This window comes from Pelophylax lessonae (genome assembly GCF_965119305.1).
Source record: "Pelophylax lessonae genome assembly, chromosome: 11".
Taxonomy (NCBI): Eukaryota; Metazoa; Chordata; class Amphibia; order Anura; family Ranidae; genus Pelophylax; species Pelophylax lessonae.
The window spans coordinates 52,930,841-52,951,613 of record NC_138778.1 but is presented as its reverse complement, the minus strand read 5'-3'; the positions used below and the strand labels follow the sequence as shown (position 1 = coordinate 52,951,613).

At 42.8% G+C, this 20,773-nt stretch overlaps 2 protein-coding genes across 2 annotated transcripts in view; both read right to left on the bottom strand.

The window, feature by feature from the left end:
• The window catches only part of LOC309566766 (ER degradation-enhancing alpha-mannosidase-like protein 2), a 242,145-nt gene that overhangs the window by 152,018 nt on the left and 69,354 nt on the right, over nucleotides 1-20,773 (bottom strand). The window lies entirely within an intron of this gene.
• The window catches only part of PHF20 (PHD finger protein 20), a 137,148-nt gene that overhangs the window by 67,979 nt on the left and 48,396 nt on the right, over nucleotides 1-20,773 (bottom strand). Inside the window, exons 5-9 of the mRNA XM_082272227.1 lie at nucleotides 20,024-20,103; nucleotides 17,998-18,382; nucleotides 15,813-15,914; nucleotides 12,819-13,055; nucleotides 9,748-9,951 (exon numbers count right to left, since the gene is read on the bottom strand). Coding sequence (XP_082128353.1) covers nucleotides 9,748-9,951; nucleotides 12,819-13,055; nucleotides 15,813-15,914; nucleotides 17,998-18,382; nucleotides 20,024-20,103 — 1,008 coding nt within the window. The remainder of the gene's footprint in view (nucleotides 1-9,747; nucleotides 9,952-12,818; nucleotides 13,056-15,812; nucleotides 15,915-17,997; nucleotides 18,383-20,023; nucleotides 20,104-20,773) is intronic.

The following is a 20,773-nucleotide window of genomic DNA, read 5'->3' as shown; positions in this document are numbered from 1 at the left end:
GGCGTTTCAGCGAGATGTTTAACTCGCGTGGACAGTCCTTTAATGGGACTTTGTCGCGGCTGACCCAGCGCGGAGCTATGGCCTGCACGCGCTCGTAGGCTGAACTGGGGTGACCACCGGATCTCAACATCCAGCCCGTCGCCCAGTTCAGCTTTCTTGCTTGAAGATCTCACAGGAACACTGGAGAAAAAAAGCTGTCTAAAAAAAATCCTTTAAGAAAAAATTCTTGCCAGGACCTAAGATCCCAGCAAGGTATCTAGGTCCTTACTCCTAACTAGACAGAAAATAACTGATTTGCTGAGGCAGAGAGAGAGAGAGAGGATATACCCTCTGGGACTGCCCCTGGGGTGTGGCCAGAGCTTTTTAATTTCCTGTCTAGTCCTGCTCCTGTGGAGGCAACATAACCCGAAGGTGGTGTATCACCAAGGACTACGTCTGTCAATGAGCGCTAGAGAAATAAAGATAATTTTTTACACAAATCTGGTACTGAACACGTTAATTTTTGTTTAATGCTCAATGGCTGGCTTGCTGGCACCCTGTGGTGGGTGGCTGGCTGGTACCCTGTCATGGGTGGCTGGCTGGTACAGGGCCTGTGGACGGCTGGCTGGTACAGGGCCTGTGGGCACCTGGCTGGTACAGGGCCTGTGGGCACCTGGCTGGCACCCTGTGGTGGGTGGGTGGCTAGCACAGGGGCTGTGGGTGGCTGGCTCATTTTTACAGATCCTGTGGATGTGGGTGGCTGGCACCGGGCTGCTCTGGGTGGGTGTATGGCTGTGATACACTCCCGTGAGACTGTCCAAGGCGAGGGAGGCAGCCTAAGAAGGCAGAACGACATCACAAAAATATCGGCAATATCGGCCAGTTCCGGGGCCAATACCGATATATAGGGAAAAGTGCATATCGGCCTTGCCGATAATCGGTCTATCCCTAGTTATAACCCGTGTGATTTTTTTTCACCATCTGTGCCCCATTGCAGAGATTTCCCTTCACTTCCTGTTCCATAGCCAAACCAGAAGAAAGTTGAAATTCCTGCAAATTAACACACAAAGTGGGAGTTCTTCAATTTTTGGGACTTTAAGGGCACAGATTTTTCATTTTTTGTTTGGATATGAAACTTACCTCTCGCACCCCCGATGGAGATATTCAATCACTTAACGCGTCGGATGGAGGAAGTCATATCACAACAATGTCGTTCTCATGGTTGGTGCATTCATAAGACTGTTCATACCATGTTGCTTATGTTTTTTTATTCAGTGATGTATTATTAAAATGTATGTTTTTAAAAAATCCTTATTATGGTTTTCACTGGATACCAAATCAGTACCCTTAGGCTACATTCACACCTGAGCGTAGCGTTTTTCACGCGTTTTTTACCGCGATTTTTACCGAGATTTACAGGCGTTTTTTGTGCAGGCGTTTTTTGATTGAATAGATACCAATGGAAAACGCCTGTAATCTGCCCAAAAAGAAGCTCATGTACTTTTTTGAGCGTTGGGCGTTTTGTAAACAGCGTCAAAACGCTCAGATGTGAACAGGGGCCATTGAAATGAATAGGATTTGTCTCTGATCCTAGAGCAGAAAAACTCCCCAAAAACGCCTAGATGTGAACGGAGACTTAAAGTCCCAAAAATAGGGGAACTCCCACTGTATGTTGAATTTAGGGATGTGGCATGTAATGGAATCACCTTCAACTCTGTCCCTGCAAATTAAGGCAATTCCCTGGGGACCCGCAGATCACCAGAACTAGTGTCCCAATTGAAAGATTCTATTACTTTTCTTGGCACAACTCAAAACTTGGGATTTTCTTTTACTTTCAATGAGAATGGTAAAACAGGACAAATAGAGAGTGGCAACATATAACAGCACTGTGTTTCCTAGCCTCCAGGAAGATCTCGTCTCCAGTAAGATCTAGAATGACAGCCTACATCTTTGCTAATCATTTTAATAATTTGTGCATGCTTTTTACCTTTGCAGTGGTGAATACTATCCAGGGATGAGACTGCCTAAACCACTTGACCTCCAGAAGATTTACCCCCCCTTCATGACCGGGCCAAATTATGTAATCCCCACTGCACTAGACAAAAACGACTGACAATTTTGAAAAAAAAAACAAAAAAACAAAAAAACAAAAAAAAAAAAAAAAAAAAAACACACACCACATTTAGATCACCTGGGCGATCAAAGGGTTAAATGTGTACCTACACGGTGCGTGCGTGCGTGTGTGTGTGTGTACTGCTTTTACTAGGGGAAGACATGGATTCTAGTCTCTGCTTTGCAGGAACACAGAATCCATCCCTTCCACCATCGGAATGGCCATCTGCCTTGTTTACACCGGCAGATCCCCGTTCTGTGTGGTTTACCCACAGTCGACGGGCAGGTGCTGGAGGACATCGAATGACCGGCACCCACAGATCGGCTTCTGCTGTTAATATTGACAGCAGAACGTGCGCCTCCTGCAGGGGACAGCTGCCGCCGTAAAACTGCTATAGGGTGGTCAGCAAGTGGTTAAGCTGCGCACTAAAATAATGACTTGCTGCAGAATGCAAAACCTTAGAATGTCAATTGTCGAGAGCCTTATGAGAATTGCAATCCACATGGCTAAAGAGCAATCTTTACCAAGTGCCTCCTCCCTGGACTGCCAGAGGGATCAAAAGAACACTAGATCTAAAGCAGCCATAATGATCATTTCCTACCCTTTTCACAGACAAACCCTGCTCAGTAAAGAGGTATCATTACACAGAATCTTATGGGTCGAGATTAAACAATGTTGTCATCAGGATTCTAATAGTAATTTCTATGTCATTCTGTCTGATTTTCTAAAGTCATTAAAGTGGAACTTCACTCTCAAATCAACATCGACTATTTTTAAGCCTTATGCTGACAAGCATTAGTAAATAGATATACTTTTCCTAACATTTACTTCAACCTCTTCCCGCCGGTCGCTCGCATATATGCGACCTCTCGGCAGGTGGGCTTTAACGCAGAGAGGCTGCACATATGCGGCCCTATGTAAACATAGAACTGTGCTAAGAGCGCGTGCCCTGCATGCTGCTCACAGCAGTCCACGGTGTGAACTGGAAAGCTCCCACTGCATACTTGCGATCGGAAAGTCGCATCCAAGTTGGATCATCATGATCCGACTTGTGCTCTGAGAATCTTGAAGGAGAACCCCACGCCAACCTTAAAAACCAGCATGGGGTCCCCCCAGATCCATACCAGGCCCTTTGGGTCTAGTGGGGTTCTTAAAAGGGAACCCCACTGCAAAACAAAGCGGCTGAAAAAACGTAACCCCCCCCAATCTCGAAATACATACCAGACCCTTATCCGAGCATGCAGCCCAGCAAAAAGGTCATACCTGGACACATGCCCTCAACATAGGGAAGGTGGGTGCTTTGGAGCAGGTGGGCTCTGCGCCCCTCCACCCCAAAGCACCTTGTCCCCATGTTAATGGGGACAAGGGCCTCTTTCCGACAACCCTGGGCAGTGGTTGTGGGGGGGTCTGCGGACGAAGGGCTTATTGGAATCTGGAAGACCCCTTCAACCACAAAAAAAAAAAACAGTTAAGTGTAAATAAAACTAGACCGTTTTCACAAGTCCTTTTCACAAGTGTGTTCTTTCCCCGGTCATCTCCGCCGCCAACCCTGGCTCCCGTCGTCGTGCCAGTTCAGTTCTCTGCCAGCTCTTATATAGCCATGGGGTGCGGCCATCCAGTGACGTCCCTACGAGACTCCACCTTTTGTGACGATGTGCCATCGTAGGGGGCGGAATCTCACTGACGTCACCGGTGCCCACGCCCCATGGCTGGCTATACAAGAACCTGCAGAGAACGTAGCTGACAATGACGGGAGGATCGGGGCATAAAAGACCGGAGGAAGAACACGACCAGAGGGAGAACACACCACTGGATAACACCACTCCAAGCTGTTTTTTTTTTTTTTTTTTTTACTTTTGGCATGCGTTTCCCCATCAAGTTCCTTCCATCCAGCACAAGTTGCATGCCACAAGTCGGATCATAATGATCCGGCTTGGATGAGACTTCCATTCAAATTTCTGGGCTGAAAGTTGGCTCAGTTAAGACGGCTCTCAAAAAGGAACCATTGATTTTCACATGTCGTGCTCTGTAGTAAAAGGGGAAAATAGAAGAGGCAGAGAAACGCTGCTAAACACGCATTGACGCCAGTGCAAAAAAGCTACTAAAAACACTTTTTACAGCTGCTATTTGGCATCAGTAGTGATTTGCAGCTCGTTTTTTTTTTTGTTTTTTTTTAGATGCCCTGTGTACATGTGGACTTCCATCACAAACCTGGCTCTGCTCTCTGGTATATGGATTCCAAGACCGAATTACAAGTCTTCTGGCAGCTGACTGCTTACATTTGTGATTTCACCTGTTTAGTGATCGTCTGCCTTTCTTTATCAAGGTTTCTAAACAAACTCTAAGCAAACAAGTAAAAAAAACTAAACTCTGGAAATTGTGCCCCAAAAAAAAATAGCAGATGGCAAAGCACTGGTCACCAATTTTGTTGTGGTTTCCCTGCACAGCAAGCAGCACTGTCATGACATCACCAAACCTCATTCCAAATCTGAGGCTAGCAGTCAGAGGCAGTACAGCCTTAGATCTCACACTTCAGATATACAGCTATGAGCCACAGGTGTGTCTGGGCACCCTCATAAAGTGCATTTTTTAGGAGCAATTCCCAACCCAAAATGTGTTTAAGCAGTATCTTGAAAAATCTACAATTATCATTTCTAGATGTCCCATATAACCTAGCAAATCTTCACTTTTTAATGTATATTCAAAAGTTTATGACCATCTGAAGCTACAATGCACAAAACTTTGGTGCCGCTGCTTATGTAATCCACCGCACAGATCTGTGCAAGTAACAAAACAGCAAGCATTGCAATAATAAAAAAATGTAAAGATCACACACAATCGGATTATACTATTTCCTTTAGATCTATCAATAACTATGCAGTGCAAGGTCTATATAGGAAAAACGACTGCGCTTACTGAATAAAAGGGCAGCCACAGGCACAACACAATATTGTTGAAAAAAATTCAGAAATACAGTAAAACAGTGCCGCGCTAAAATTATAAATAATGGTTGGAATAAGCCACCATATAAAGTGCCGTGTATAAACATTGGCAAACTGGTATCACCTAAAGTGCATTGTGCAAAACTGTGCAAGATAACGGAAAAATAATTCAGTGCATCTTTCCTTCAAAGTGCAAAATCAGCAAATAAAATTAAAAATTCGTACTCACAGTGCAATATCATCTAAAGTGCATAATATAACATTGTGCAAATAAAGTGAATTCTGTGTGCATTTCCTTAAAGAATTCAAAGTCCACACATTTAAATGATATAAACAGTGTCCAAATCAGGAAGTAGATGGTATCCACAACAGAGAATTACGTGTTCCAAAGGAGATGAAAGGGAATCACCACCAATGCGTCAATTACCAAGGGGAGAAGTTAGGAGCGCTTACCAGAGGCTGTGAACTCTACTGCCAATAGCAGAGAATCTTAAGGGCGGTAGGCTTAAAGCTTTAGTAGGACACCTGGCTGTCAGCGTCTGTCTCTCTTCTGATCCCACAAGTGCTCAAAATATAAAGAAAATCCACATAGCATAATACCCTCAAAAGAGTTCCAATTTTATTGAAAGAGAAAAAAAAAAAAAACCTCACAATTTCCATGTAAATAAAGGCATCCAAAATGTGATCACATAAGGACACCAATAGGCGCAATATCATGGAATAGACTCAATCCAACCCGACGTACATTTCATCCAACTGGACTTCATCTGGGGTATGAGACTTCATCTGAGGGCAGTAGAGTCCACAACCTCACTCCTAACTTCTCCCCTTGGTGTCTGACACACTAGTGGTGATTCCCTTTCATCTCCTTTGGAACATGGATTATCTGTTGTGGATACCATCTACTTCCTGATTTGGACACAACTTATATTTATATCATTTAAATGTGTGGACTTTATATTCTTTAAGGAAATACACACAGAATTTGCACAATGTTCTTTTAAGAACTTTAGAGGATATTGCACTGTGAATACAAATTTTATTTGCAGATTTTGCACTTAGAAAGGAAAGATACACTGAATTATTTTTCCGTTATCTTGCACAGTTTTGCACAATGTACTTTAGGCGATACCAATTTGCCAATGTTTATACATGGCACTTTATATGTTGGATTATTCTAACCATTATTTACAGAGTTTGGGTAATGTGAATGGTGCCCCTTAGAGTAAGGCCCCGTTCACATTGCAGGGACCCGACTTTGCCGGGCGACCTCACAGGTCGCGGCGCGCTGCTCGCCCTGCGACCTCGGAGCGGCCAGCACGGACTTCATAACATTGAAGTCTATGCAGGTCGCTCCGGGTCGCCCCAAAGAAGCTCCGGACCCTTTTTCTAAGTCGGAGCGACTTGTGTCGCTCCTATTAGAACGGGTCCATAGCTTCTGTATGGCAGGCGACCTACGGCGACCTGTGAGGCGACCAGGTCGCCCCAGTGTGAACGGGGGCTAAACCTGTGGCCTAAAGCAAAACAAAGCAAACAGCAATACATAACTTTTGCTACAGAAATTCTCAACTTGCCCCAACTTTATATTCCCCCCCCCCCCATGACCAGGCCTGGGCCTAGAGATCAGTGGATTCGGCACCAGCATTTCATTCTGGGATAAATAGTGAGGAGTGCCTAAATTCCCCTGCCAAGATATGGAGATGCTTAAATTATGCTACAAATGAGTAGAAAGCATTGCCAACCTACCAGTATTTTTTCCAGTATGGGAACAAGTTAGAAACCTTTACCCAATGAACCCCAATTGATAGATATGCAATATATCTTTCAATGGATGAACCAATAATTTTTGCTAGACTTCTATTGACCATTTTTAAATTGAATTATACAGAGAAATATTGGCATGGAACACATTCTAGAATTAGAGTATGGCAGACATATAGTGTACCCACAGCCTAAAAGAAGTCAGGAAAAGCTGCAGGTCATTTGGCAGGAAGTCCTTTAAAAAACAAGCATATGCTATTTTATGCAACCCTTTTTCACCTGTAGCAATCGTGTTTTTCCACTACGGCAGGACAAAGGGAGAATCCATTTGCTTTAAAGAAAACCTGCCACTTTTCCCTTTACCTATTGATATTAAATCACCCCCAACACTCCTCTGCTATCCTGTGGTAGTGTTAAGTCAAAATGCCCATTAACACCGTTTTGTTTTAATGCAGCAAAACTTACTATTTTGCTGCATGAAAAAACGCATTTCAAGTACAAATTCCATTCTTTCCAATAGCGTTGGTTCACATGTGCTGCAGCTTAGTGTGTGAGGCAAAGAATGGAATTTATCTAGGCCTATTTACATCTACACGTATGCTGTAATGTACAAGGAACAGTGTCAATCCAGCCTGATGTGTGACCATGTTGGCGTGTGTGAGTGAGTTTAAAGAAAAAAAAAAATAGGAAAATTTATGTTACAATACAAAATGGGCTGAGTAGAGAAAGGAAAAAAGGTAAGGTAAAAAGGAATACAAAATTGTATTAATACGCATATACACACACATATCTACACAGCCCTTTTTGTAATACAACATTATAATAAGATTTCCCATTTCAATCTGCCTTCATTTTACTGAGACCGTCAAAGAACTCTATTGCAAAATGGAAACCTGGAAGAGTTCTGCACATTATGGTTTACAAAATGCCCAAATAATGTAATTTCCTACTTTCTTTAAAGGCTCACTGACTATATCAGAAGTCTGCACTAAGATACTCACTAAAGGTTTGTCTACTGCAAAGGTGCGGCTGCTTCACTCATAACACTGTGAACTTCTCAGGCGGTTATAATGACAGCTGACCCTTCCATTCAGTAATCAGTCTGGAGAACACACTTGGTTGATTTACTAAAACTGGAGTGCGCGAAATCTGGTGCAGCGCTACACAGAAACCAATCAGCTTGCAGGTTTTATTGCCAAAGCTTAATAGAACCAGCTGAAGTTAGAAGCTGATTGGGTGCCATGAACAGCTGGGCCAGATTCTGAGCGCTCCAGTTTTGGTAAATCTCCTCCACTTTGAAACAAAATAGCTATTTCATCAGAACAGAAAGGGTAAAGCCCCGTACACACGTACCGATCGTCGTCATACAAACGTTCGTCTTTTCTCCCCGGGATGTCGATGTCTGTTGAAAAGTGCAAAGACAGCACAAGAATTTTGTCCGCCGACTTCAGCTGACTGCAGAAGTGATGTCATGTAATGGTTAACTTTCCCTGTGTTTTTTCTTTTCTGAGCATGCCCAGTCTTGCAAATCTGCGGTCTGTCGGCTGATTTCTGTACTGACTGGCGAACAATCGTCCGTTCTGGTGTCGGCATACAAAAATTTTTATGTTTGCAAGAAAGACTCTTGTCCGCAGAATGTGCGCAGACAGCTGTCGGAGGCACCATACTAACAAGCGTACAATCGGCAGATCTTTCGTCCGCCGACGTTTGTATGACGACGATCGGTACGTGTGTACGGGCCTTAAGAGTCTGCAACTAAAGCCCCGTACACACGTACCGAATGTCGGCCGAACGATCGGCCGTCTTTTGTCCGGTGCGGTCCTGTCGGCTGAAAAGTGCTAAAGACTGCACACGAATTTTGTCAGCCAACAACAGCCGACTGCAGAAGTGATGTCATGTGATGGTTAACTTTCCTTGTCTTTTTTTTTCTCAGAGCATGCCCAGTCTTGCTAATCTGCTGTTTGTCGGCCGAATTCTGTACTGACTTGCGAACAATCGGCCAACAAAATTTTTATAGCCTGCACACCCGATTCTGTTCGGCCGAAAAGTCGCTGTCGGTTGTCGGAAGCATCATACTAACAAGCCGACAATCGGCCGATCGTTCGGCGGCCGAATATTTACGGCCGACAATCGCTACGTGTGTACAGGCCTTAAGTTTGTTAAAATCCTTGCAACACACATTTTCCCCAAAACTAAAGTGCAGTTACATTTTTAACAGGGTCATGATCTTTCCTTCTCCCTTGTGGGACATTACTCACGCCCAAAGACTGGATCCTGGGAGAAGTGAAGGTCACAAACTCCTCTATACTCAGATGTATTCAGTATTTGAGGGAGTATAGGGAAGGAAAATATCAGTGAAAGGGGGGGGGGGGGGCATATCAAAGATCTGTCACTTTGGCCTGAATGGGCAAAGTGATAATTTTCTCTAAAACGGCATTTCAAATCCATCCTAAAGTTCTAACAGTTTACCACATATGGAGAAACTATATGTTTGAGAGGTTAGCAACAAATCAGTCTGAAGGCAGGGCCTGAAAATAGGTTTGCAAACCCCGCTTTACAAAGAGCGTTTTGTATCTGGTCCAGATAACACATAGGCACCAGCTTTGTTCTATAGATCTTGCCCTCAAAAACTGAACCAGCACTGGCTGCTCTAAAATTTTATTTTTGACTAGTTTATTTGAAGTCAAAAAGACTAGTGTGTCCTCAGATACTTGAGATTAGGTTCAATTTAGCATATTCCTGCACGATCTACAATACTTCTGACACCAAATAAAGCCACCAAGGACACTAGCAAGGTAGACAGCATAAAGCGTGACACACAAACATTAAATCATCCCTCTACAACCAAAATACAGGCAATTACTTTGAAAAGAAAATTATTCACCAAGGCTTAAAACATTTTTTCTGTAGCAAAACCAAAAATGCCACCTCATCTGTGTAAAGAGTATTCACCTGATACTGCAGTGACAGCCGGGACCTCTTCAGCCTCTTTCTGTACAGGAGGGTCCTGCTCTTCAACGTCTGGTTTGACTTCTGGAACACCATTCACAACATTGGTTTCAACAGGCTCTACTGTATCTTCAACTGATGGTGGCTGCTCCACTTCAGGAGTTTTAGGCTCTGCCAGGGCACACTCCTCTGGCTTCACATTAACCACTTCAATACCGAGCGATTTCTGGCACTCCGCACCTACATGTAAAAAAAATCATCATTTTTTTTTTTTTTTTGCTAGAAAAATACTTGGAACCCCCAAACATATACATATATATATATATATGCAAAAAATTGGGGGAACAAACCCTGAACATGTATATCTAAAGCCAGTGCAGCTATGGACCAAGCAACATGCATATTAAAAAAGAATAGCGCAACCATGCAAAAGAAATGACTATCAAATATGGAGACAATCCATAAATAAAAATGGGGATTTAGTCCCACCATATGACCATATCGTGCTCAAGCCCACCACTGCGTCAAAGTACCCCATTATCAGTGGGTCCTACACTATCCATAAAAAAAAGGGGTGAATCCAGCCCTATCCATAAAAAAGGGGTGAATATATATATATATATATATATATTTATTTTTTTTAGCAGGGATCCTAGGGAATAAAATGACGGTCATTGCAACTTTTTATGTCACGCGGTATTTGTGCAGAAAATTTTCAAACGCAATGTTTTTGGGAAAAAAAAAAACTGGTTTTGTGAATTAAAAAAAAAAAAAAAAAAAAAAAACACACTAAAGTTAGCCCAATTTTTTTGTATTATGTGAAAGACGATGTTACGCCGAGTAAATAAGATACCCAACATGTCACGCTTTAAAATTGCGCACACTCTTGGAATGACGCCAAACTTCGGAAAGAAATCTCTATAGGCGACGCTTTAAAAATTTTTACAGGTTACCAGTTTAGAGTACCAGTGGAGGTCTTGGGCTAGAATTGTTGCTCTCGCTCCAATGTTTGCAGCGATACCGCATATGTCTGGATTGAACGTTGTTTACATATGGGGCCAACATGTACGCATGCATTCGCTTCTGCGACGAGCTAACAGGGGCACTTTTTTTTGTATTGTTTATTTTATTTTTACACTTTCCATTTAATCTGTATTTTTTTGATCACTTTTATTCCTATTACAAGGAATGTAAATATCCCTTGTAATAGGAATAGTGAATGACAGGTCCCCTTTATAGGGAGATCTAGGGTCAATAAGACCTCAGATCTCGCCTACAGGCTAGAAAGCCTGAGAAAAAAAAAAAAAACACGATTAGAGCTGAATGCAGAGATTTCGGAAGTATTGAAACTGCCAGGCAGGGCGTGACGTCATCACATCACGCCTCCAAGAATCAGAGACTACCGGGGACCATCTGGTCCTCGCAGTCTCTATGGTAGACTCCTCCCGGTGGCCGATTCCTTCTCCGGCTCGCTGATCGTACGGGCGAGCCGGTAGAAGCACCGGAGGGCGGCGGGAGAGGGGTGTGTCCCCTCCCGCCGCCTGTAAGAATGATCAAGCGGCTGTTCAGCCACTATGATTGTTCTTATAGTGTAGGGAAATCGCCAGAGGAAAAAAATTATATCTGAATGATGCCTGCAGCTGCAGGCATCATTCAGATATCCCCACGACGTCATTTGACATCCAACTAGGGGAAGCGGTTACACAAATTAAGGGACTAAAATGTAAAGTGTCATTAAACCTAGACTTTGAAAAAACTGCCATATAAACAGAGTGATAATATTCACAAAGCCACTAAAGCATTCGTTTTGTGTAGAGTGAAATACACCTGGTTGATCTTGCCTTTAACTGTCCCACCCATATTCTGTGTCCCCACTGCAGGCTGAGAATGTGTAGACCAGCCGGTGTCCTCTATGGAACATGCTCATAGGTCAGTTCCCTTCTAAGCGCTTAATTTCTTCCCTTTTCTTACCTGTGCATTGCATGTGATTATAGAGTCACACATGTGGGCGTATACACAGTGTTACCTGACAATTTCCTCCCCCTCCATGTCCTCCTATTGCTAAACACTAAAGAGGTGGGATATAGTATGCCAATTGATCACATTCACCAAGAAAAAAACGTACAAAAAAGCCTAACTTCAATTACAATCATATTAAATATATCAAAAGTAATTGCTAATACCTAAAGTTAAAAAAAGTGTCAGTAATCTTTGACTCCTACACTATAATGCACACAAAAAAAATACACATTTGATGTTCAATTAGGATTTTTTGGGAGCTATAAAACAAACAGCAAGGCCCCTTTCACACGGGCGTTCCCGTATGTCCCTATATATCACCCCATCCGTTTGCGGGCGATATACGGACATAATGCATGTGAATGGGATTGCGGCTGTCAGCGGATGACCATCCGCTGACATCCGATTTGCGTCCTTTCAGTTCTGTTCCGCTATTTTTTCTTCCGTTTAAAAAACGGAAAGGATGCAAAATCGGATGTCAGCGGTGTCATCCGCTGACATCCGCAATCCCATAGACATGCATTATGTCCGTAAATCATCCGCAAACTGATGGGATGATATGCGGACATACGGACCGGATGACACAAATGTCATCCGTGTCCGTAAAAATAAAAAAAGTGCAGGAGCGGATCGCAATACGGGTCCGCTCCGTGTGAAAGGGGCCTTACTTGAAATGTATAATTTATTTTGAATTGCTCTTCTAAAACCTTATTGTAGTCATGTGACCGATACAGCACCAATCAGGATTGGCCAGACAGAGACTCACTCTGTAGACAGCATACAACAGAGTAATAGAAGCCTAAGGATCTTTCCTTGCAGATGCAAAAGAACAGGGAAAGATCATATGACCACACAATAGCACTGCAGGAATAAAAAAAAGGTACTGAAGAGGATTTAAAAAAAAAAAAAAAAAAAAAAAAAAAACACACACACAACAAAGAAAAAACCAGTGGCATGATTTATGTGAATGAATAATGGCAATCAACACTTCTCTGTTTCGGGTCACTTTAAATACTACAAAGATTAAAACTCTGTTAGATGAACAAACTGTTTACCTTCTTGTTCCTCTGGGGAAGCAGACTCCTGTGACAATTCTGTCTCAACAACAGATGTGGTAACCTCCATAGCATTGAGGTCCACTGGACTCTCACTTGGAGAGGGCTTGCTATCCGAGGGCTTGCTATCCTTTTCCTCCTCACCTTCTTCTTCTTCCTCTTCTTCTTCAGGAGGCTGTGTATCCTCGTCAGATCCATTTTCCTTTTTTGAAGGTGCATCTACAGTAACATTTTTTTCTGCAAATGACAGCCAAATTCAATAAGCACACTGAATTACAAACTGGAATTTTGCTAGCTCTCCATCATGTCAGATTTAAAGGATAAGTTCAACTTTCATAACGTTACACCCATATTCACGGTGTAACATGTTATGAAAGGACTGGCCCCTGCATCCTTGCTTTGATAGCAAGTGGGGGGGGGGGGGGGTATCTCCTCCCCCCTGCTAGCTGTCACAGTTTTAAAAAAACAAAAAAAACCTGCGGCCGTGCAGAGCTCTGCCCAACCGGCCAAGTTGCTCATTTCACAGTGTTCTCTGAATGAAAAACTACAAGTCCCAACAGCCTTAGCGGCTGCCGGATGGTAGTTCTCAATGAACTACCAGGGAGCTGTGAGCGCTGTGATGGTTCATTGATTCTTCCGGTAAGGATTCATTGGCTTTCTTGTACGAGCAAGCAGATATACAGGCAGATCTGCCCGAGACCTGCATGACATCAGAGATCTGCTAATCACTGGTGCAATGCTTTACAGCCCCTCCCAAAACAAAAATAAAAAGGCACATCTTTTTCAGCTGCAAAAAACGTTCTTTTGTCAAAAGGTGAATTATCCAAACTTCAAAAATCACATCCAGATGACTGCAAAACCATTAGCTAGAAAGTACTTTAGGGCAGGCTGTACTTACTTTTCCATATTTCCTGTCACTACACTGACAAGAAAACAGTGCCAGATACTTTGAGGTATGGGAAACACAAGCCCTTCCTCAAAATTCAACAAAGGCCCTAGTCAGGACCAAGCACTGTTGCATGGTGGGAAGGGGGGCTATGGTGTGTACATGGCCCTATACATTTCACCTAATGAGGAGACTAAAAAAAAAAAAAAAACTTAAAAAGCGTTATAAACCGCAGATGATCAAAAAAAAAAAGGCCATAAATGTGCTATTATGCATCACATACTAGCACATTACGATAGACTTACCTAAGAACGAAGACCCCCAGTGCCGCAATGCCACAGCTGAAATGGCTGATCTCTTCCCCGTCTTCCTTATGGGTTTCCGGCCTCCAGCTACATAAGTGGCCGGGGACGCGATGACAGCGGTACCGCATATGCACATAGGAGCCACTGTTTCCAGCATGGGCTTCAAAGTTCGGACACTAAGCTGGACCTTCAGAGCGCACGCGCCAGTGCTGTTATCAGCTGTATGCGCTCTTAATAATCACCTAAACTGTGTAATCACCTAAACTGTGCAAGTTTAGGAGATATTTACAATACCTACAGGTAAGCCTTATAATAGGTTTGCCTGTAGGTACAAGTGGTAGCACAGAGCTTACTACCACTTTAAGAAGATGGCAAAAAAGCTGATGGTTGATTAGGCGGGCAGTTAGACCCCCCCCCCTCCCCCTCGGCAGAAAGAACCTTCAAAAAAAAAAAAAAAGGCAAAGCCAAGAAACATCCACATCAAATGGCAAAATTCTTAAACAGCTAATAAATTGCTTTCTCTGGGCCCAGAAAAGGCCTTTTGTCAAAGAGTGCAGTGCTAAAGATGTTGTTCCGTTTAGAGCAGGGTTTCAGCCCACTTAAAAAGTGTACCCACACTTCAAACAGTGTAAATTTGAGGCCTACAAAACACAGTAAGCATAAGAATTAAAGCTTTGATATGCTCAAGAGCCCCAAAAAGTCCTATGCAACTTCCTACGGTTTAGAAAAATGAAAATAGGCATGTCCCGATCAGGCGATGCTTTTCAATTTGTCCCTGTATTCTGCATAGTGTTGGGGTCTATTACATACCAAAAAAAAAAGGATGTTTTGCGATAATCAAAAACAAATGACCTACTTGTCCTTTCAGCCCCTGTTCACAATGGTGCAATTTCTCCTGTGTATGCCACTGCGCTGAAATGCACCACAATAGATATCACATTCTCTATGGTGCCCCTTCACATCAATACAACATGGTGCAGTGGGAATTTTTTTTTTTTTTTTAAGGTGCAGAGGCTTCTTTTGTTGCATTATATAGCATTTTTTTTGCCACATAGACTTCAAAGGAATCATATGAAAAAGCACACAAAAAAAAAAAAATAAAAAAACACAAAAACGAACACGCAACTTTGGCACAAATCCATAGAAATGGTTTTCCCTGGATCTAACGGATTATAGGGCTAGTTTAAACAGCAATGCTTTCTGTATTTTCTTAACTAGTAGCAATATTTTCCCCAACTATGGCACCATTAGGATCACCAAGACTGCATTGCTTCGTCTAAAGCCTCGTACACATGCAACGATTGTTGGCCGACCGATCGGCCGTCTTTTGTCCAGTGTTGTTGTGTTGGTTGAAATGCGCTCTAGACTGCACACAAATTTTTCGGCCAAAAAAACAACTTCAGAAGTGATGTCATGTGCTGGTTTACTTTCCGTGTGTTTTTTCTTTTCTGAGCATGCCCAGTCTTGCTCATCAGATTTTTGTCTGCCGAAATCTGTACTGACTGACGGAAAATCGGCCGTTCTGTTGACGGCCAACAGAAATTTTATAGCCTGCACACCAGATTTTGGTCGGCCGAAAAGTCTGAGTCGGTTGTCGGAAGCATCATACTAACAAAGCCGACAATCGGCCGATCGGACGTTGGCCGAAAATTCACGGCCAACAATCGTTGCGTGTGTACGAGGCTTTAGACAATCCTAAAATATGCACACGGATTTTTCATAAACAGGTGACAAAAAAAAAAAAGGCAAGTGAACATGTATGGTTTTAAAACTGATTGATGAAATTACAAAATGTAGGTTTACTTTTCTCCAGGCGTTGGCGCTTGGGACGAATTTCAGAGCCAACAGAGATTTTTCTCTTCCTCAGTTCCAATGTTACTGGTTGAAGGGTCTGTGAAGAAGAATCTGTCAAGATAAGCAGAAAAAGAAAATATTTAGGAATAAAGTCCTTACCAACCACTCAAAAAAATGAGCATATTTCAAATAAGTTGCCATGTTCTCCCATGTGCATTGCTCAGATTTAAAACTTGGCTGCCACTTGTAGTTTCAGGATCCAGAGATTACATCACGGATATGTACGATTCCCGATCATGTTATTTATTCAGCTGCTTGTTGTACAAGTCTCAGGAATGGATGAACAGAAATACAAATTCTTTGACAGATACAACAGCCACATACATACACTTCATTTGTGTGTTTAGCAGTTTGCCTGGGGAGCCAGCTTAAACAAAAAACATGGCCAAATTATACACTTAGTCCACCCATCTTAACCACTTAAGCCCCAGAAGATTTTACCTCCTTCCTGACCAGGGTTTTTTTTTTGCGATTTTTTACTGCGTGACTTTAACGGACAATTGCGCTGTCGTGCGACGCTGTACCTAAACGAATTTGACGTGCTTTTTTTCCCACAAACAGAGCTTTCTTTTGGTGGGATTTGATCACCTGTGCGATTTTTTGATCATGCGCTATAAACAAAAAAACAGCGTAAATTTTGCAAAAACATTTTTCACATTTTTTTATATGAAATTCCCCCCAAAAAAATGTAAAAATCAAAATTTTAATATTTTCGGCCAATTTGTTTTATGCTACAACATATGTTTGGTAAAAAATTGCAAAAAAACGTATTTTGATTGGTTTGCCCAAAAGTTATCGCGTTTAATTACAAAGGGAAAGATTTTTGTAATTTTTGGTGTTTTTTTTTTTTAACGAGAAATGGCAGCGATCTGCGATTTTTTTGCGGGGCTGCGACATTGCGGCAGACAGATCGGACCCTTGACTGACATTTTTGACACTTTTGGGGTTACCAGTGACATTACTGCAGTAATCAGTGCTATACATATGCACTGTTACTGCAAAAATGACACTGGTAGGGAAGGGGTTAACTGTATTGGAGAGGAAGGGGTTAAGTGTGTCCTAGGGGCTTGTTTCTAACTGTGAATGGACATGGCTACTACTGTAAAAACAGAGATCAACGGTCCTACATAGTAGACCTGTCTGATCTCCATTTTTACACAGTGGAGAATGACAGGCGGCTTGTTTACATTAGCCGCCTGCCTTTCTCCCTTCCCGGCGAACGATCGCGAGTGACCGGCGGACATCGGGTCCGCCGGTCACACGGACTGACTTGTTAGGGATCGAGCCGGGGCGGCGCGTGCCTCAGCGGGCGCACGCTCGCCCGCTATTGGCTCACAAGCCAGTGACAGGCTAGTGATGTACCGGTACGTCACTTTGCCTGGCCGGGGCTGACCGCTGCAGTATATGTACTTGCGGCGGTTGGCAAGTGGTTAAAGGACGAGTTCACTTTTAAAAAATAAAATAAAAATGGTACATTTTTTTTTGCAGGTAAAGAAGAAAAAAAAAAAAAAAGTGCAATCGTATTTTTTGAGCCTGTAAAGCATTGCACCAGCGATCAGCAGATGGCAGGTGCCATGCAGGTCTCCTGAAGATCTGTTTATCTGTGTGCCCGTGCATCCTGTACAGGCAGGACCAATGAACCACCATAGCGCACCACAGCGACGTAGTAGCTCATTGAGAACTACAAGCCAACAGCCGCAAAAGGAGGTCGGAAACTTGTAGTTCATTCACACACACACAGCTGTGTGAATAAATGACGCAGCTGTGTAGTGTGGGAGGAGCCCCGCATGGCCACACTGACTTCAATAACTGACAGCCAGTTTGGGGAACTTCTCACCGTACTGCTGTCACAGGGAGGGAAAAATCAGGCAGTGGCTACAGCAGCGGGAACATGTTCCACCCTTAAAACGGGTGGAACATGGAACATGTTTCCAAATGTGAACTTATCCAACAAGCAATCAATCAAAAGATTGTAGTGACCACTACAGATGCTTCCAAATCACTTTCTAATCTATATTCCATTTGCAACCATTTAGAATTGGTTAGTAAATTCTGAATCTCCAGTACACCCATTGGGAGGAATATCATTCACACTGAATAGAAGAAACAAAGTCAGCTTGGCTCAGTCGCCTACCAGATGGCGGCAGAGAAGATGAACGTTCCCGTTTCCTCCTCCGCTCTCCATTTTCATGCGTTGCTTTAAGGTTGTCATTCTGTCCGCCCTTTTCCTCTGTGCGGGACTCTGCAGAGGATTCCCTCTCATTCTCGGATATGTTTTCTTTGTCCTCCTTCTCATTTTTCACAAAGTTTTTCTCAGGGAGCTTGCTTTTTTCAGTGGTAATCGGCTTCTTGTCTTTTTCTGGCTGGGATGGCTTCTCATCTGTACTGTGGGGTTTCTCTTTCTCTATGGTGCCATTTTCGGAAGATTTTTTCTGTTCTCTAAACTTTCCCCTGTGCTTATCAGAAGGTGAAGTGCTTTCTACGGTTTTCTCCTTTGGCTTTGAACGAGGCACATTCGCCTGTGGGCACACACAATGTATTTTTAGTAAATTAAATAAAAAGTTTGGTTTATTTCATTACACATCACACTTGTGTATGTATGTATGTATGTATGTATGTATGTATGTATGTATGTATGTATGTATGGCCACTGTAAGATTTTAAGACCGACAAACCACCACCCACAGACCGGATGAAAGATCCCAAATCCTCCTACCCAAGCTCTGACGTGCACAGTGGACCTGTACGTCGGTCACCTGATGGAGGCCACGTTGTCCTAGCAACCGTATTGGCTCTGTCCTTTCCACCTCCCTCTTGTCCAAGAGTTATCAAGGCTGAGGAGCGGCGCCGGCTGATCTGGGCACATGCGCCATCCACCGTGCATGTCGGAGCCTGGGTAGGAGGATCTAGTGGACATGTCCTGTCGTTCAAAGGCTATGGTCCTGAAGTGTACAGAATCCTACCTATTCTTTTTCAGTAATCGCTTACTATGAATCTATGAAGCTTTTCTAAATCAGAAACCTCCTGGTATTTCAAAGTACCAATTTACATTTATGGTTCTTGTTCTAACAGCTGTGAAACAGACAATTGCTAAAATACGGGTCTCAGAGAATCTATACGTGTAAGAGGTTAAAACCAGAGAACAATTACTAACAAGAAATTAACAGCTAAGCTGAAAGGCTCCATGCCTAAGTTCTACCAGATCTGGGAACCCTGGGTTACTGTTTACCTGCTGACTTTGATCTTCCTGAATGACTGTCGGCTATCCCTACAACAATAGCCAAGAATTCTCCCAGGCCAAACCCTCCTTTTTTCTACCTAATCCCTTCCCTATTTCTAAATTCTGCCCAACCTTTCTCCTTAAGCATCTTTTTTCTGTGTCTGTGGTCCTCATGTCTTGGTCAGTAGAGTATATAGAGTGTAATGAAGGGATCCTACCCATTTGGCTCTGAAGAAGGGGGTTCACCCTTGAAGCACATAAGAAAATTTGGATCCTTGTCTCTTTGGCGTTGGGAACACACTGGGTTGAACTGTGCCACGAACCTTCATGGTTTGTGAGTAAATATATTTATCGACTTGTACTAACCTATATGTGGCATAATGCACTAGGCCAGTGTGTCAGTTGTGGTTTATTTTTCTTATATTTCACTATGGTTGCACCTGACTATACTAAGCAAACTCTGTACGGTTTCCTACTTAAAAAAAAAAAAAAAAAATATTGAAGAAAAATAAACTACTTTTACCTACAGTGTCATTGTAATTAGGGCAGGATATAGATGGTGCTTGATTCCCCCATCAACACAGACCGTGGGGAATGCTTACCACAGAGCTATTGTGTTCTCCCGGATGGGGGGCACGGGGAACCATCCCTGCTGGGAGAACACAAGGATTATTGCTAGCGGCTACAGCCACTGGCAATAAATCGCATGCCAAAAATCCAACATGCTGGTTGTACCCAAGTTGATCGATACATTCAGCCTGCCCATAGATGGTTAGAATCTCAGCCAGTGCCTGCTGAAGCGACAGAGATTCTTACCACCTATGGCCGACTTTAGCGTAAAGGTGCCACACCTACAGATGTGAACATTGATGGAAAAAGGGAGGAGAAAGAAAAAAACAAAAAAACAAACACAAACCACACACTACCACAGTTAACTTACCTGATCCTTGGAAAAGGCCTTTACGTGAATATTTTTGACTGTTTGAACAACACCATCAAAAAATTTAACAGTGTAACTGCCTAAAACGAAACAGAATAAAAAGTTCAGTTGAGTGATGATATTTAGCTTAAAGAGATACACCTCAGAATAAATGACACGAGAAGCTGGAATGCATCCATTTTTTAATACCCTTGAGCAATTTTTACAATTTTGTATCCTCGGGTCCTACACCCTTCCAAATATAAAAAACAAAAAAGTTCAGGTGTTTTTTCTGAAAACTATTTTGCATACAATTGTGAATAAATCCCCTTCCAGATTAATTTAAGTATAAAACATAGCAAAAAAGTTTATTAACCTCAATGCAAGTTGAAATCACCCATTAAAAACAATTCTGCACATCTGCTGACCATCATAGTATTATAGATACAAATCCACATAAGTAGTTTCCAACATTAGTTTCAAGTTCCTTACACCATTTAACTACTTCAGCGACGTACTCCGTAAATATATATATATAGAATTTTTTTTTTTTACAAGTGCCCTGTCCCTTTGTGCTTGCGCACGAAAGCTCCTTTGACACGGGCGATGCACCCGACGGAGTCAGTTTTGCTCAGCGGGGATCAATCCGCAGATCCCCGCTGAGCAGGTGGGCGACAGTTCTGTCTAGGCTCTGTATGCAGAGACAGAGCTGTCAGAGCCCCGCTTTCCTCTATGGGAGATTGGATGATAACGGACCGCCTGTCCGTTTCT